Source organism: Chrysochloris asiatica, unplaced genomic scaffold (assembly GCF_000296735.1).
Source record: "Chrysochloris asiatica unplaced genomic scaffold, ChrAsi1.0 scaffold00062, whole genome shotgun sequence".
Taxonomy (NCBI): Eukaryota; Metazoa; Chordata; class Mammalia; order Afrosoricida; family Chrysochloridae; genus Chrysochloris; species Chrysochloris asiatica.
The window spans coordinates 17070814-17089740 of NW_006408580.1; the positions used below are offsets into that span (position 1 = coordinate 17070814).

Consider the following 18927-nt stretch of genomic DNA (forward strand, 5'->3'; position numbering starts at 1 on the left):
GACTGTAGAAGAATTGATGCTTTTGAGTTATGGTGTTGGAGGAGAATATTGAAAGTGCCATGGGCTGCCAAAATAACCAATAGATCTGTTTTGGAAGAAGTGCAGCCAGAGTGCTCCTTGGAGGCCAAGATGGCCAAACTTCGTCTCACATACTTTGGATATATTGTCAGGAGGGAACAGTTGCTGGAGAAGGATGTCATGTTTGGTAAGGTGGAGGGTCAGAGACAAAGAAGGCCCCCAATGAGATAGATTGGCCAAGTGGCAGCATCGATGGACTCAAGCATGGCAACAGTAGTGAGGTTAGCCTAGGATTGGGCTTTGTTTCATTCTGCTGTGCAAAAAGTCGCTATCAGTCAGTACTGACTCGATGGCACCTAACAACAACAACAACAATAGATCATTTGGAGTCCTGGTGTTGCGCTGTGGATTAATGCGCCAGACTGAAAAGCCGTTTGAACTGCATGGTTGGCGGTTCAAGCTTGCCAGCTGCTCCTTGGAAACTATATATAGGGTTGCTATGGGTCAGAACCAATTCGATGGCACTTCACAACAACAACCACATAGATCATTTATTTATTACATAGCAAATATAGTGTATATTAAATTTGATATTCTGCATTTTTTACCTAATAATATGATAAAAAATTTAAGTGTTTTTCAAAACAAGTTCTAAATTACATGTAGCAATTTAGAATAATACTGGGAATGAATAAGAGTAGCTTTTTCTTTGCTTCCTGACCTGCATTGTGTTATCATTTCTAAAAAATGCTGTTGATATAAAAATTAAAAATGATTGTTTCAAAAATCTACCCAACATTGCAAATATGAAACTGACAGATTCAATTTTCTAAAAAAACATTCTTATCAACCTGGAAATCAGAATGATAAATAAATATTTAAAATTTAAACTCACTGAGAACATTACAAATAAGAACTTATTGGTTATGGCCAAAATTGAATTCAGAAGGAAATTAATAGATACATGAATTTTGTTAACAATTGTATACTAGTGATGATGATAAAAGAAAAAATAGATGCTAATTCAGTTAAGCATTTTTACAAGCAATATAAAATAGCAAAATAAACAAAAATAATGATGGAAAATAAAAATAAAGTGAGAAAACTATAAATTAGTAAGAAAAAAAGTAGAAACAAAATTATCAAGCATGAGTTCTTTGTAGAATGATATTTCTGCAGCTTTATGTAAAAAATTTGAAAAACCATATGAACTAGATGCTTTTATAGGAATATATTCAATACCAAAATTAATTTAAGACGTAGCAGAAAACCTAAATAATTGAATAATCATAGAAGACATTATAAAAGTTGTGAAATATTTTCCTGCAGCTATAACTTCCATTAAAAGAATAATAAAGGACAACCAAGCAATATTTACTCCATATTGTTTGACATTACTATTTCAGAAACTGCCAAAACTAGGAAAGTCTGCTCTCTTTGGATCTTGCCAAATTTTAACTTTAGGATTATAATAAAGAGGGAATTTGAGCACCTCCACAATTAAATGTAATTACCAAACAATATTTTGATATCAAGTTTACATTTTCATTCTTCTAAGTGCTGCCACTCATCTGTCAGTTTGTTGTACTGTGATGACTTATGCGTTCCTATGATATAGGAAGTTATACCACTGGTATTTTAAATACCAGTAGGGTCATCCATGGTGGACAGGTTTCAGTGAAACTTCCAGATTAAGACCGACTAGGATGAATAAGAGGCAGATCACTTCTGAATGGTTAACCACTGAAGACCTTACTAATAGCAGCAGAACATTATCTCATTGGAATGAATTTAAGTGGGAAAGTGTTGCCTCCTCAAAGCAGGGTTGACCTTAATAACCTGAGGGGCTCAACATCCGACACTACATACCATTTTTCACATATAAAAGGCAGCTATATGCGCAAAGCTCTCCAAATGGACTGCATAGGAATCTAACTGACTACATAAGTGAGAAGAAATGATGGAGAAGCTCCATATCATCAGTCGAAACAAGGCCAAGGGCAGATTGTGGAATCGACCATCAATTGCTCATATGCAAGTTCAGGCTGAAGCTGAAGAACATGAAAACAAGTTCATGAGAGCCAAAATATGACTTTGAATATATCCCACCTGAATTTAGAGATCATCTAAAGAACAGATTTGATACATTAAACACTAAAGACCAAAGACCAGAATAGCTATGGGATGACATCAAGAATATCACCATACAAGAAAAAAGCAAAAGGTCATTGGAAAGACAGGAAAGAAAAAAATGACCAAAATGGATGTCAGAAGAGACTCTGAAACGAGCTCTTAAGTATAAAGAAACTAACACAACTATAGGAAATGAGAAAGTAAAAGAGCTGAACAGAAAATTTCAAAGGGCAGCTCAAGAAGACAAAGTGAAATATTATAATGAAATGCACAAAGACCCGGAGTTAGAGCACCAAAAGGGAAGAACATGCTCAGCATTTCTCAGTTTGAAAGAATTGAAGAAAAAATTCACCCCTCTACTTGAAATATTAAAGGATTCTATGAGCAAACTATTGAATGATATAGCAAGCATCAAAAGAAGATGGAAGGAGTACACAAAGTCACTGTACCAAAAATAACTGATCCATGCTCAGCCACTTCAAGAGGCAGCATATGATCAAGAACTATCGGTACTGAAGGAAGAAGTCGAAGCTGCACTGAAGGCATTGGTGAAAAACAAGACTGTAAGAATGGATGGAATACCAACTGAATTGTTTCACTAACTGGAGGCATTCACTGATCTATGCCAAGAAATTTAGAAGATGGATGACCATTTGTAAAGGATCCACATTTGTGCCCATTCCTAAGAAAGGTGAGCCAATGGAATGTGAAAATCATATGCAAGTAAAATTTTGCTGAAGATACTTTAAAAACTGTTGCAGCAGTATATTAGTGGGGAGTTGCCAGAAACTCAAGTTGAGTTCAGAAGAAGACATGGAACGAGGGATATCATTGCTGATATCAGATGGATCTTTTCTGAGAGCAGAAAGTACCAGAAAGACATTTACTTGTGCTTTATTGACTATGCAAAGGCATTAGACTGTATCATAACAAACTATGGATAACATTGCAAAGAATGGGTATTCCAGAACACTTCATTGTGCTCTGGAGGAACTATACATAGACCAAGAGGCAGTTGTTAGAACAGAACAAGGGAATATTGAATGGTTTTAAATCAGACAAAGTTTGTGCCATTGTTGTATCCTTTCACCATCCTTATTCAATCTGCATGCTGAGCACATAATCTGAGAAATTGGATGATATGAAGAACATGGCATCGGGCTTAGAGTAAGACTCCTTAACAACTTGAGATATGCAGTTGACACAATCTTGTTTGCTGAAGTGAACAAAATTTTAAATACTTACTGATGAATATGAAAGATTGCAGTCTTTCATATGGATTGCACATCAACATAAAGAAAACAAAAATCCTCAAAACTGGACCAATAAATAACATCATGATAAATGGAGAAAATACTGATTCTGTCAACGACTAATTTTCTTGGATCCACATCAATCTTGATAAAAGCAGCAGTCAAGAAATCCAAAGATTAATTGCATTTGGCTAATTTGCTGCAAAATATCTCTTTAAAGAACAAAGATGTCAGTTTGCATTAGAATATTGGATAAGTGACTTGGAAAGTCTTTCTGGGAAAAAAAAAATTACTGGGTAAAGATCTGAATGAAGTGAGGGCTAGGAGATATGAGAGGCCATGAAAAAAATTCTATTATCTTTTAATTCCAATTATCTATGAACTTTGTGAAGCCCCTTTGTCAATGTAGAAAGCAGCATTTGTGGTGGATGCAACAGCAACTTCACAGGCTTTAACAAGGAGTGCACCTAGCATCTTAATGGTATAAGAAAGGTAGAGAGAACCAGGAGTTAAAAAAAGAATAGGGGATGAGATCAGAGATATAATAGGAGTATAGATCATATGGAAACGTTTGTTCATAGGACAGACTGACTTTTACTCAAGTATTATGCATAATCATTCCAATTGATCTGGGATAGAGCGGTGTCATGATCTAACATAATACATATTATTAGAATCCAATTTAAAAGATCATGCTGAAATCAGGTAAAAGGCAAAGATATTGACTATTTCTTTTGTTATTTAACTTTGTTATATATATTCTGGTGTTGTACTGTGGGCTAATGTGCTGGACTGCAACCTCAAAGTCGGAGGTTCAAGCTCACCAACCACTCCTTTGAAACCCTATATACGGTCGCTGAGTCAGAACCGACTTGACAGCACTTAACAACAACAATAACAGCATATACATCTGATTCATGATGACAAAAGGAAGTATACCTATGAGAAAGAAAGTAACATAATTGTCAATATTTTCAAATAATATGTGCTTGTATCTAAAAAAACCCAACTATAGCTAATGAAAACTAATAGAAACATTTAGGGAGTCCAGTAAAATGACAGATCTATAATTATAAGATACAGCTTATCTAAACTAAGATTATTATTATAAGACATACTAAGATTGTATTCTATATGTATATTTTAATATCATAAAATATATAGATCATAAAATATACATAGAGAACACACATATATAAGATAAACTAAGATTATTATGATAAGATATGCAAAAATACATCTTAGAATTGATAAACTGCAGCAATATATATGTAGCATGTTCCTGGATGAAAAAATTTCAGTATTTTAAACATGAATTATCACTAAAGTAACCTATTAATCAATGGAGATCCAATCAAATTTCCTTAGGATTTTTTTTTTTTTTTAATTTGACAAATTTATTCTAAAATTTGACTGAAAGAATAGCTAAGAAAAATTAGAAATAAATGAATAATGAAATATAGAACTGAATAAATGGAAAAGAAGGGAGTTCAGAAACAAACCCACATATTTACATAAATTTAGTTATTATGAAACAAAAGTTTTGCATCACTGAGGACAGTGGTTAATAAATGACATTGGAAATTTTTGTTTTTAGTTTAAAAAAAGGTAGATTCCTGCATGAAGCCATTAATAAAAGTAAGTTCCAAATTAATTAAAGAGTTAAATGTTGAAATAAATTCATAAATGGCACTACAAGTCAATGCAAATTAATCTTTTTGTACTCTTAGTGTGGGGAAAGTCTTGGTCTTTTCAAGCACAACACAAATAGAGTCACCTTAAAGGAAAGATTGACAACTTTGACAAGAATACTATTTCAAATTTTGGTATGGCAAAATACTGTGAATTAGGTAGGAAAAGAAGTAGTGAAATAGGAAAATATTTGGGACATACTATATATGGACATCCTTAATACAAACACGTTGTATGTTATCTAGTTGGTTCCAACTCATAGTGACCTTGTATAGGGTTTCTGAGGCTGTAAATCTTTACAAAATATATATTGCAGGATCCTATTAAAATATACATATAGAACACATACACCTATTTATACACACAGAAAAGTTTATAATGATATAACTGAAATTTTCAGTAATAATAGTAAACACTTACATTGCAGTTATCACATGACAGGCATTGTTCTAACCAATCAATGTTCATATATTAACACATTTAAACTACTCAATAGACATTATTATGTATATTTTACAGGAGAGGAAATTAAGACACAGAACAAGTTAAGTGACTGATTTAAGGTCACAAAACAATAATGTAATTTATCAGGCATAGCTGTCTTCACAACAGCTCCATGGCTATTCCTTAGACTGCCCCCACCACCACCAAAAAAACATACACAAATGATAGCACAGATGTATGGGAACAACACCATTAGGGTGAGTGTGAGAGATCCCCTGACTTAGATGGCTGTAAGTGCTATGCAGGAAATCAATATCTCATGTAACATCCTGTGTATATACAAAGATTAGTCAAAAATTATCCACACTCTAGCTGTAAAATGTATTTTAATCAACTTTTAGAAAAGAAAAATACTTAATTTTTGACATAATCTCTGTGCCTTTCAATACATTTTGTCCATTTGTCAACAAGCTTTCATATTCCCTTATTTTTAAAAAATGTTTTGGGCTGAGCTACGAACCACGAATGCACCACTGTCTTCAATTCTTCATCAGAGGTGACTTTTCATCCTCAAAGGGCTATTTTTAGGGAAACTGACAAACAGGTGAAAGTCCAATGAAGTAAGATTAGGACTACAGGGAAGATGCTTTAATATCTCAAAATGACATTTTTTCAGGGTATCAACAATGTGGGCAGAGGAGTGGGGAGGTGCATTGTCATGCAAGATCACAATGCCCTTAGCAGTCTTCTGCGATTAATCCCAAGTTTAGGCTTCAGCTCTTCAGTGAGCATCTCATTGTAATGAGCACTGTTGACTGTTGAACCTTTTTCCTGATATTGTTCCACTACTGTCTCTTGAGAATCCCAGAAAACTGTAAGCATCAAGTTTCCAGCTAATGGTTGACTTAAACTTTTTCTTGTTTGGTGATCACTTTTCTGCCGTTTACTTTCTAGCTCATAGTGATGAATCCATGTCTCATCACCTGTTATTTATTTTTTTTTAAATAAACTTTTACCCTCCTTCCAGAATCAGTCCAAATTTTGTTTATAGGTGTTCAAACATTTTTGTTTATGCTCTTCCATGAGTTAATTCTGTACCCATCTGGTACAAACATTTAGAAGCCCAAGTCTGTCATGGATTTGCAAATGATTTGCCACATACTCCACTGCCACTCATCTATTCGACAGAATCATTTTATGTGCATGCTCAATGTTGACATCAGCCATAGATGTGGTCAGGTGTTTTGATATAACCAGAGTGTGTATAAATTTTGACTCACCCTCGAGAGTGTATGTATATATAAAGTTACTCATAATACTATTATTTAGAATAACAGAATATTGGAAATAATAAAAAAAATATCCCTCAATACAGGACTGGTTTAATTATGGTTCATTCATACAGTGGAATATTATGCAACAATAAAAATAATTGTTGCTGTTGTTAGGTGTCATCGAGTTGGTACCTACTCATAGCAATGCTATGCACAACAGAATGAAACACTGACTGGTCCTGGGCCAACCTCACAATTATTGCTATGCTTGAGCCCATTGATGTTGCCACTGTGCCACTACAGCTCATTGGGGGATTTCCTCTTTTTCTCCAACCCTCCACTTCACAAAAAATGATATTCATGAGGTTTTCAGTGACTATATATTCGGAACTAGTCCGTCTCTCCTTCTTCCTAGTCTATCTTCATCTGGAAGCTCAGCTGAAACCTGTCCACCATGGGTGACACTGCTGGTATTTAAAATCCCTGTGGCATAGCTTTCAGAATCACAGCAACACGCAAGTCACCACATTCCCTTATATATTGGTTTAGGATGATTTCTAAGATGGCAAGGAATATTAAAGAGAGGGACAATATTCTATATGCATCTATAGAATATCCCTCAAAAGCAATCCAAGAAACTAGCAATACTATCTCCAGGTTTATAGATGGAATCATTGACATATTTCTGGTTTGCATTTTTGAACCATGTGAATGTATTCTCTAATGAACAAAATTAATTAGATTAAAATTTTGAGAGGGGGAAAAAAAAAAAGTAAAGTAGAGCTGACCTTTGGGCTCGGTAGATGTATTTAGAGTTTCCCGTGAGCCGGTACAGCAGCAGGAAGACATAGGCACTGCCAGCCACACCATGGCAAATCCCTGGCCCCTTCTTTAACAGGCCCTTCTGCCATGTGAGTTCCCCACACCGGATACATGTGTCCAGGTACTGTGGTTTCTTGGAAACCAGATAAGCTTTGGCAAACAGATAGGCAATTCCTGTGAAAATATCAAAGACATTAGAGGTGACTTTCAGGGCTTAAGACTATGAGTAGTACTTTGGAAACTGTAAAAAACTCACCAATCTCCTGGGTTAATGACAAAATACAGATTCTGATTCAGTAGGTCTGAGACTCTGCATTATGAAAAAGCACCCTTCCAGGGACCATACTTTGAATGTCTATACTACAGAATATTCTACAAGGGAGTACTATATTTTCCCTGTGAGATTTAGTTTTAGTTGTTTTAATTGTACCATGGGCCCCCATAGAAAGAGCAATATTTTAATTGAAGTACATAAATTGATAAAATCCATAATTTACAAATGAGTTAATATTTAATGAGGCATACTCTGATAAGTATTATGCATATCTCGCCATTTGGAAGGGCTTAATGTTTATACAGCTTGCTCATTTCCCACACAGAGGTTCAGCACTTGTAATATTTAAGGGCTTATAACTATCCACCTTTTCTTAAGGGCAAAACCAGGAATTCTTCCAGGAACAGCAATGTTCTTAAATGACCTTGCCAAGACTCCTACTCCAGTTGTGAAGTCCTTCCCAATTTCATTGTTCCAAGGAAAGACATTTTCTTTTTAAACCCATTGAAATAGGTATTATCAATTGCAAAGCCAGGAACAAAAACAAGAAATGCTACAGCTATTAATAGAAATGATTTTCCCCATGCTCCAGGTGATCCTATTCAGGGAAGAGGTTATTAACTTTAGACCACTCACTCTCCTGCATAACTGACCTTTCTCTTATAAGTAAAGAAGCAGGAAAAGCCTGAAATTTACTGAGTATCCTGACTTGCTCGTCCATTTGGGTTATCTCTGCCTGTCAGAGTCTTTCCCTAGACAATTTTACAATAGTGTCATAATGGAAATACCTTATACAAAACTGATTGTAACATACATAATTATTGTCAATAGGAACACACATTCCTTCTGGATTAACTTCCTTCTGTTTCTGTGAAGAAGCCAGTTTTGCATCTATTGTTGTTGTTGTTAAATGCCATCAAGTCGGTTCTGACTCTGAATAGGGTTTCCGAGGCTGTACATCTTTACGGGAGCAGAAAGTCTCATCTGTTTCTCATGAAGCAGCTGGTAGTTTCGAACTGCTGACCTTGAAGTTCACAGCCCAATTCATAAACACTACACTACCAGAGCTCCTTATTAGGCAAATTAATTTCAGCTATCCTTAACTAGTTGCTATGGTGGAGATCTGGAGTTAGAAAACCAAAAGGGAAGAACACACTCAGCATTTTTCAATCTGAAAGAACTGAAGAAAAAATTCAAGCCTCGGCTGGCAGTATTAAAGGGAAAACTAGAGACACTCACTCATCTATGCCAAGAAATTTGCAAGACAACTACCTGGCCAGCTGACTGGAAGAGATCTGTATTTGTGCCCATTCCAAAGAGAGTTGACCCAATGGAATGTGGAAATCATAGGACAATATCATTAATATCCCATGGGAGTAAAGTTTTATTAAAGCTAATACTGAAACAGCCACAACCATACATTGACAGAGAACTTCCAGAAGTTCAAGCCCGTTTTAGAAAGGGTTGTAAAATGAGGGATATCATTTGCTGGCATCAGATGGATCTTGGCTGAAACAAAGAATACCAGAAAGATGTTTAAGTCTTTCGATTGTGTGGATCATGACAAGCTATGGACAACATTGTGAACTATGAGTATTCCGGAACACTTAATTGTGCTTATGAGAAACCTGTACATGGACCAAGAGGTAGTTGTTTGAACAGAACAAGGGAACACTGAATGGTTTACAATTAGGAAAGATGTGTGCCAGGGTTGTTTACTTTCACCATACTTATTCAACCTGTATGCTGAGCAAATAATCCGAGAAGCTGTATTATATGAAGAAAAGGGTGGCATTAGGATTGGAGGAAGACTCATTAACAACCTGAGATATGCATATGATACAACCTTGCTTGCTAAAGGTGAAGAGGACTGAAGATCAAAGCCTTAGGTATGGACTCCACCTCAATGTAAAGAAAACAAAAATCCTCACCACTGGACCAATAAACAACATCCATATAAATGGAGAAAAGACTGAGGTTGTCAATGACTTCATTTAGCTCAGATCAACCACTAACATGGAAGCAGCAATTAAGAAATCAAACTACGTATTGCATTGGGCAAATCTGCTGCACAAATTCTCTTTAAATTGTTGAAGAACAAAGATGTCAATTTGAGGACTAAGGTGCACCTATCCAAGCCATGGTATTTTCAATAACCTTATGTGTATGTGAAAGTTGGATAGTGATTAAGAAGAAGAGCCCCAATATGGTAGATTGGCATAGTGGCAGCAATAGTGGGCTCAGCCATAGCAACAATTGTGAGGTTGGCACAGGACCGGGCCGTGTTCGTTCTGTTGTGCATCGGGTTGCTATGAGTTGGTGCCAACTCAACAGCATCTCATAACAACAACATGATGGAATTCATTCTGAATCATGTCAACCTCAGGTGTTTTAAAGTACCACGGCTCCATAGGGTTTTCAAAGCTGTGACCTTTCAGAAGTAGATTATCAGACCTTTCTTCAATGTGACTCTGGGTGAATTCAAACCACCAACCTGTGAGTTAGTATCCAAGTGTTTAACCATTGCCACCACCCAGGGACTCCTCAGAATTCTTTTTTTGCTGTTGTTAAGTGCCACCGAGTTGGTTCTAACTCATAGTGACTTTGTATAGGGCTTCAAAGGGGTGGCTGGTGGATTTGAACAACCAACTTGTGGTTAGCAGATCAGTACTTATCCTACAGCACCACATCAGGACTCTCAACATTTTTTAAAAATGTTTTATTGTGAATTATGTGATAGTTTACTTGGGTGAACATTAGCTTTACATTAATCCTATCGTATATCGTTTCATTCCCATGGTTACAACCCCTCCATGCATCATCAACTAACCAAAGGGTATACCCTACAAGCCTGCCCCCAGTCCTCAACACATAGACCCTCTCCCTCTCTGGATCTAGCGTCCCCAGCCGCTCCATCTCTCTACGTCATCGTCTCTGCCTCCATCTCTGGCATCACTGCTTCTCTGGGTAGGGTCCCGCTCTCCACTCTTCTCCATTGATGGTCCCAGGGACCTCCACTCCTAAACTGCAAAGTCAATCACTCCCCTTCTTTGGCTACAAAACGTCTACCTTTACATTTCCAGCCCTCACAATCAGTCCTGATAACAATTATTCACTATTGTATCACAAGAGACCTAGCTGCATCTCCTTTAATCAAGTCCCGCCCAGACAGATTGGATACTACTCAGTGGAGATTCTACCTTCCTCCATGCCCTCTGGATCCAGGATCCCTCTTGAAAGCTTATAAGCCAGTCACTTCTTTCCTTTGTAGCGCCCCCCCCCCTCCCCATTTTCGGTAGCTAATGTACTCTCAACATTCTTAATGGCCTATAAATATGTCTGCTCATTGGACTTGCCTTTGAACTGGTTATAACACCTTCCTGGTTCCCTCATTAAATAATGATTTAAATAAAATAACTGACATGTGCTATTTTTATATTTATGAGTCATGATTTTATCATTTTAAAGTCTATTCCTTAACCACTTCATATGATTAATATTATGAGAATGGTGCAGGACTGGGCAGTGTTTCGTTCCGTTGTATGTAAGGTCGTAATGAATTGGAATCAACTCAAGAGCACCTAACAACAACAACAATGATTAACACACACATTAGCAACAGATTCTTTCCTTAGGCCATGCATTCCAGTAAACCATTATCTTTTCCTATAGACTTTCCTCCTCTAATTTTACGAACAAAATATCTACCACAATTTAAAAGAATTGAACTGATTTATTTATGCATCTGCTCATTTGCTGAATCCTTTCATCTGAACGTTTTAATTGAATGGTTGCACATCCCTGAGCAAGATAAGGTTCATGGGTATGTGACTTGAACAGTTAATTCCACAGGGTCTGGTTTTAAGAAGGGCCCACATTGGACCCGGTTCCGTAGTTGCCATCTTGAAATTCTTAGTTAGTTTTCAGCAAGGGACCTGTATTTTAATTTTGCTCTGAGCCTCCCAAATTTTGTAGCCAGTCAAGTCCTGGGTGGTATTTAAAAAAAAAAAAAAGCTAAAAGTGACATTTGCTCTTCAGAAAAGTACCATCTAGAAAGAGAGATAAAAGACAAAAGCACATGTGACTGATCCATAGTAAGACCTGCAGCTCATGATGTTGCTGGGACATAAAAAGAGTGATGCTGTCAATAATACTAGAGGGATCAGAAAGGGGGATGGTCCCTGGGGGAGACAGGGGAAGACTTCAATGGGAATAGGGTTTGTTCTGGATTTAGTAAGATACATAGGAAACACCAAGCCAAAAGACGAGGCACTGAGATCAGCAAGTGCAAAAATTTGCAGCCAAGAAAGACAAGTCACATGGAGGTCAATGGAGCAGTGTTGTAACCAATAGGCTGGTAGGGTGAAAGGGTATGGTTGGTTCAGATAACGGATGGTTTTACAAACCCAGTTAAGCACATCAGACCTTCTTCTGGAAGCTGAAGTGTTTTTGTTGTGGGTGGTTGGATTTTATTTTTGTTTGAATATGTGATTGGTATTACAGCCAAAATGTTCCACAGAGGGTTTGGGAGAGACCTAAAAAAAGGCAATAAAATAGCCATGAGCCAATAATGTTGACAGAAAGATGGAAAAGAGGCTGATGAAAGACATTTCACAGGACTTAGTGACTGTTAAGGTATGAATTGAACATATGCTATATTCCAGAACAGTAGTAGGTGCTAAGGTTTTTTAAAAAGTTCCTGTCTCCAAAGTGTTTACAGCCTAACTAGGGATATGATTATGCTCTGTGAGGGCTAATAGATATTTTGAAAAGTACGTGAGAGAGGATCACACTTGGTGATATGAAAGGTCTATTAGAAGTGTCACCAGACACCATCTAACCTGAATCCTGAAGGACAAGGAAGAGTTAGCCAGGTGTAGCCACTGCTGTTGTGTCTTGCCCTGATCCCTTTTATCAGCAATTGCCCCATTTTCCAGTTGTAATAATTGGCTGTAAAAACTCAATTCACAGCTGCCTTCTTTTGGGGAATCATGCTCTCAGCCAAACAGGAAGCTATGCTATGCAACACTTAGTAGATTTCTGATAATAACTGACTCACTTCAGTAAACCAAACCACCCATAATTGCCTTTCCTTTGCCATGTGGTTTCATGCCTCTCGGACTGTTCATGCTGTTTACTATCTGTCTTGTGCTGGCTAGCTTACTTCAGGTATCACCTCCTCCAGGAAGCCCTCCCTGAACCTGTAGGCAGTACAAAGAAGTCCTTCTCTTGGTGCCCATCACTCTCTATACAAATCTCCATGCAAAGTATAGATATTGTATACTTATACAATATCTAATTAAAATTTTGTGCTTAAATGCTTATCTCCCTTTATATAGTGCAAACTACCCAAGGATAGGAACTGTATCTTGCTCAATTTTCTTTCCCTAGTCTGTAGCTCTGGTTGCATAGTGGTTACAGATAAGGCTGCAAGCCTCAAGGTCAGCAGTTCAAAACTACCAGCTGTTCTGTGGGAGAAAGATGAGGCTTTCTGCTCCCATATTTACAGCCTTGGAAGCCCTGTACAGGGTCGCTATGAGTCGGAACCAACTCCACGGCACATAACAACAACAAGAACAAGTCTGTAGCTAGTGTGATGCTGTAGGATAAGTACTGGACTGCTAAATGCAAGGTCAATGGTTCAATACCATCAGCCAATCCTCCGGAACCCTATACTGGGTGGTTATGAGTCGGAATAAACTTGACAGCACTTAACAACAGTCTGTAACTCTGGTGGTGCTGTAGGGTAAGCACTGGACTGCTAACTTCAAGGTCAGCAGTTCAAACCCACCAGTCACTACAAGGAAGAAAGATGAGGATTTCTGCCCTGGTAAAGATTCAGAATCTTAGAAACCCTATGAGTCACTATGAATCTGATTCGCCTGGATGGCTGTGACTTTGGTTTTTGAGTTTTAGTTAGTCTGTAGCATGGTGTTTGGTGTAAGGTAAGGGGCTCCATAAATGTCTGCTGATTCTAAAAGTCCTCACTTCTCACCCCAGCACAGGCTGACACTGATGGGGGATGAGAGATATATGTGGAAGGAAGAAGGAATGTGATAGTTTAATTGCTGTACCAGGCTATTACCTCCAGACAACTTAATAGGTATTGATCCTGTGGTTCCAGCCAGAGAAAAATGCCTCTTCCTGCAGCCTGAACCACAGAATGACACATAGAAGAAACTTTGAAAAACTTCTAACCATGTTGGTTCGTAACCTGATCTGAAGACATCCACACTAAGGCTACTTAGTCTAAATCAGGGGTGGGAACCATTTTTCTACCAAAATTTGTCACATCATTTGTGGGTCATGCAAAATTATCACCTTTAAAAATTAGCCTGCTATATTTGGTCAAATATTTAATTAACTCACCCCTACTGTGATGGTTTGGTGTCCTGGTGTGGCGTTGTGGGTTAATGCACTGAACTGCAAAGTTGGTTGGAGCTACAAGATTGGCGGTTCAAGCTCACCAACCAACTACTCCTAGGAAATCCTATACAGGGTCATTATGGGTAAGAACTGACTCAACAGCACTTAACAACAACAATGTGATTGTTTGATTCGCAAGGTCAGTGGTTCAAATCTACCAGCCGCCCCTTTGGAAACCCTATATAGGGTCTCTATGAATCAGAACCAACTCGACGGCACTTAACAACAACAACAATGTGATGAATGGAATTTCGGTTGCCTTGGCAGGGTCAGACCAAATGATTTTGCAGGCCTTATGTGGCCTGTGGGCTGGATATCCCCCACCCCTCGAAATGAAGGACTGCTGGGTTCCTTTTCTATGGTTTCCTTTACGTTTCATGGTAACGATATCACGGGATCATGGGAGCACTTATTATTGTGCATTGTTAAGAAATGCGAATTTGCAGTGATATATATCCTTGCCAAAGGCAAGGGAATTAATTGTTACTTACTAAATATGGTTTGAGAAACAAAATCTTTCAAAAACACAAGATCTAGCAGAACCTGCTGGTAGCTAGACTTAAGAGGTGGTTTCACATACTGAAGAATCACCACACACATCAATTCTGAGATCTGTAATTTCACCGAGACATGCATTGCACAATGTACAGTATAAAGCTTAGGGATCAGTGATACCTGCTCTCCACAAGCCCTTGTTCTCTATTCAAAGTCCCTTACACAAGACCCTAAAACCAAACCCACTGGCACTGAGTTGATTTCAACTCATAGTGACCCTGTGGGATAGAACTGTCCCATAAGGTTTCCAAGGCTGTAATCTTTAGGAAAACATACTGACATATCATTCTTCCTCTGAGTGACTGGTGGGTTCGAACTACCGACATTTCAATTACCAGAGAGTGCTTAGCTACTGAGCCACCAGGGCTTCTCTTACACACATTGTTGTTGTAGCTGTTAAGTACTGTCGAGTCGGTTCCGATTCATAGCACAAGGCCCTTGTGAAATGATTTAGCACACACACACACAGACACCTGTGTTCCTCAGAGAATAAAGGAAATACACTGTCATTGTTAGCACAGTAATGGCATAATATAATGTAATGTTGTCTAGAGTTTATTTTTGAGTGCTGTGGCTCTGTAGGATAAGAAGTGGACTGTGAACCACAAGGTCAGCGGTTTGAGCCCACCAACCACTCAACAGGAGAAAGATAAGACTTTCTGCTCTTTAAAGAATTACAGCCTCAGAAACCCTACACAGGGTGGCTATGAGTTGGAACTTAACAAGAATATGAAGGGTTTATTTTAGCCACAACATTGTTTTAATGGTTTTGCAAATGACTTTAGCCCTATATTTCAGAATCATTAAGACTGAGGCGATCACATGAATCTGCTTGTTATACTTTATTGCATTTAATGAGGGAAGATACATACCTCAGTATCCACATATGTGGGTGTTTGCAAAACTTTCTGTACATATCCCTCAGGAATGACAAGGGTCCACAGTATCAAAGCCTCCGTGGTAATACAAAAATAACCTTTATTACCCCACTTCAATGCAAAATGAAGAAACAAAGGCATTAAGGAAGCAAAATGGTTTTCACAAGGTCACTTAAATGGTTAGTGTTGAAGCTACCATTATAACCCACAGTTACTCATTTTGATTCAAGAACTACTTCTACACTGTGTGAATAACTAGGGCAGTCACCGGTAGAGATGGGATGAAAGAAAGGTCAATAGGAAACAACTATAGAGGCAGAGATAAAATATCATTAATTAAGTTCCACCTTATAGATTATCTGTGGCAGGTTTTTAATCGCATAATTGGTCTGCTTCCCAAAACCATCTGTGCTGTTCATAAATCCACAGTCAAAAAATATTTTCCTCAAACAAATGAAAATTATTTTTCTAGGCCATCTCTTGTTTTACATCTTTGGAGAGTTTACTGTTGCTGATTTCAAAGCAATCCGGATGGTCTTTGATCTGCATTTATCTGCCTTATTATAATTACACTTGATGCCATTTTTAGCATTTGGAGGTTGGCAGGAATGATGAGACTCATTTAGTTCATTATTCATTTGTGAATTGATTTATTTTTGGTAGTTCTGTGAATGTGTGGATTGAATGAGTTTGCTTTGGAATCCGTGTTAATCTTACCAAGATACTGAACATGAATGATAAAGGAGGGTAAAGTCCTGAAAGTGATTAATCCTATGCTGTACTGTTATGATACATAATTTACAAAGACAGATGGTATTTGGTATATAAAAAAGATGGAATAACTGCCCTTCAAGACAACAATGTTAATTAACTGACCCAGTCACTTATTGTAGCAGATTGTCTTCCTATTCGTTTCAGGGCTTTTATTAGCATGTTGAGTCCTCTTAATATGTTCTGTATTTGGTTTGGGGCATTTCCAAAATTCAAGGACCCTGAAGTGCTTGGAGGATATCCAGAACTATCATTGACAATGACTAAAGGGAATGGGAAATCGGAGTGTTGCACGTAACATGAAGAGGTATTATTTCAAGGATGGTAAATAACTGCTGTTTTTCTCCATAAAGGTCAAATAGAAGAAATGGGCTCAAATTACAAGCAGCAGCATTTAGCCTGGACATAATGAACAATGCCCTGGCACTGGAACAAGCACACATAGGTGCTTTTGAAGTTCCTTCCTTAAGTAAATGTGGAGAGCAGAGGAAATATGGCCAAGGGACTAAAGCTTGTCAAACTCAAACTGTATCAAGGAAAAATGAAATTGCAGTTAGAATACGAAAGAGTCATTAGGTAGGAGGCAAAGGGAGGCCACAGCAATCAGGCATCAAATTTAAGTGGAGCAAAATATATATGGAGTCCTGGTGTGGCGCTGCGGGTTAATGCGCCAGACTGCAAAGCTGTTTGAACTGCAAGGCCAGTGGTTGAAACTCACCGGTCACTCCTCGGAAACCCTAAACAGGGTCGCTATGGATCAGGATTGACTCTATGGCACTTAACAACAACAACAAAATATATATGGCATTGATGCATTTAGGGTTGAAAATTCAATCCATTCAGAATCCAGCTATTTGTTATTTTAAACCTCTCCCCTGGCCAAACCCAACTAACCAAGATTAATTGATTTATTGGAATCTAACTTCTTTAAAAGTGTCCCTTCTCAGAAGGTCTAAATAAGAGTAAAATGGAACTTAAACAAAATAAAAAAAGAAGAAGAAAAGATGAGATCTAAGATATTTTCTAATTCAAATTCCAAAGAGTTTGCTGAGAATGACTTCTCTTTCCTGCAGACTTTATAGGAGTTCCTAATGGCGGTCTTCATTTGAAGAAAAATTATCAAACAGTGTGTCTCACCTGGAGCATTTATTAAAATGCAGTTTCTGGCATAGAACCTGAGATTCTGCATCTCTAATAAGCTCCCAGTTTGCTCAAGCTGCTACTCCAGGGACTACATTTTGAGTTGCCAGGCTCCATATTGCCACTGACCAATTTAGGCAGGCTTGCAATAGGGCTAGTCTGAATTAAGAAGTAATGTAACTGTAAAAATGATGCTGAATTTTACAGATTGCAAAAAAACAATAATGTAAAATGTCTCAATTATTTTGTAAATTAGTTGCATGTGAAAATGATAGGATTCTGGGTATTAAATTATAGAATATGAGGGGCCTTCAAAACATTTGTGGGGAAATTTTCATTATCTTTTATCACCATTTTCCCCATGAACTCTTTGAAGCTCCCTTGTATAGAGTATTAAAAATTAATTTAACTTTGTTTCATTCTACTATTTTTAATGAGGTTACCAGACAATTTTAAATGGAATTTGTGGTTCATGTTCTGTTTCTATTGGAAAGTGCTACTTTAACTTTATAGATACAGGTGATATATTTACAGCTACTCAGGATACTTTCTAGAGGTTCTTTAATGATCATGATGTTTTTGACTTTGAAAAACTCAACCTTTTAAAATCTCACATGGCAATGATGTTGTGAAGTGCAGTGGAGCCAGTTCCAACTCACAACGGCCCTTTACAGGGTTTCTGAGGAGAAGCTGGTGGGTTTGAACGGCCAACTTTGAGGTTAGCAGTCCAGTGATTATCCTACAGCACTGAGCCACAACTTTGTGGTCATGATATCAGATGATATCAGGTGAGAAACACCGTCATTTCTCATGAAAGGAGCTTCTACTGCTAGATGAAACGCAGTGGTTTCAGAGAATAGAATATGTGAGACCTGGGGCTCCGTGGCACCAGTGGACCAACTCATTCTCTCTTTCAATAGTCTCGCCGAGCTCAGGTGGCCAGTTGTAGTTCTGTTCTTGCTCCATGAGGAAATCCACGCTCTGCCACACCAGCTCCTGATCTGAGGGCTTGAGATGCTCGTAGTAAGAAAGAAGCATCTGGAGAATGGATGACAGACCATGAGCTGCCCCTATTTAACAAATAAGGTATAATTAATTCAGGCAACTGTAAATAGAGCCAACTGGATTTAGTAAAAAGATAATCACAGAATTAAAAATAACAATAATAATGGCAATATTACATGAAAACACACTATGTGGCACCTGTCAATGTACTGTCAAGTTGAATTTTGACTCTTAGTAACCCC

General features: G+C 37.7%; 1 protein-coding gene across 1 annotated transcript in view; it reads right to left on the reverse strand.

Annotated features, from left to right (window-relative positions):
• Positions 1 to 18927, reverse strand: part of LANCL3 (LanC lantibiotic synthetase component C-like 3 (bacterial)) — a 169632-nt gene that overhangs the window by 3573 nt on the left and 147132 nt on the right. Inside the window, exons 3-4 of the mRNA XM_006864281.1 lie at positions 18553 to 18750; positions 7603 to 7810 (exon numbers count right to left, since the gene is read on the reverse strand). Coding sequence (XP_006864343.1) covers positions 7603 to 7810; positions 18553 to 18750 — 406 coding nt within the window. The remainder of the gene's footprint in view (positions 1 to 7602; positions 7811 to 18552; positions 18751 to 18927) is intronic.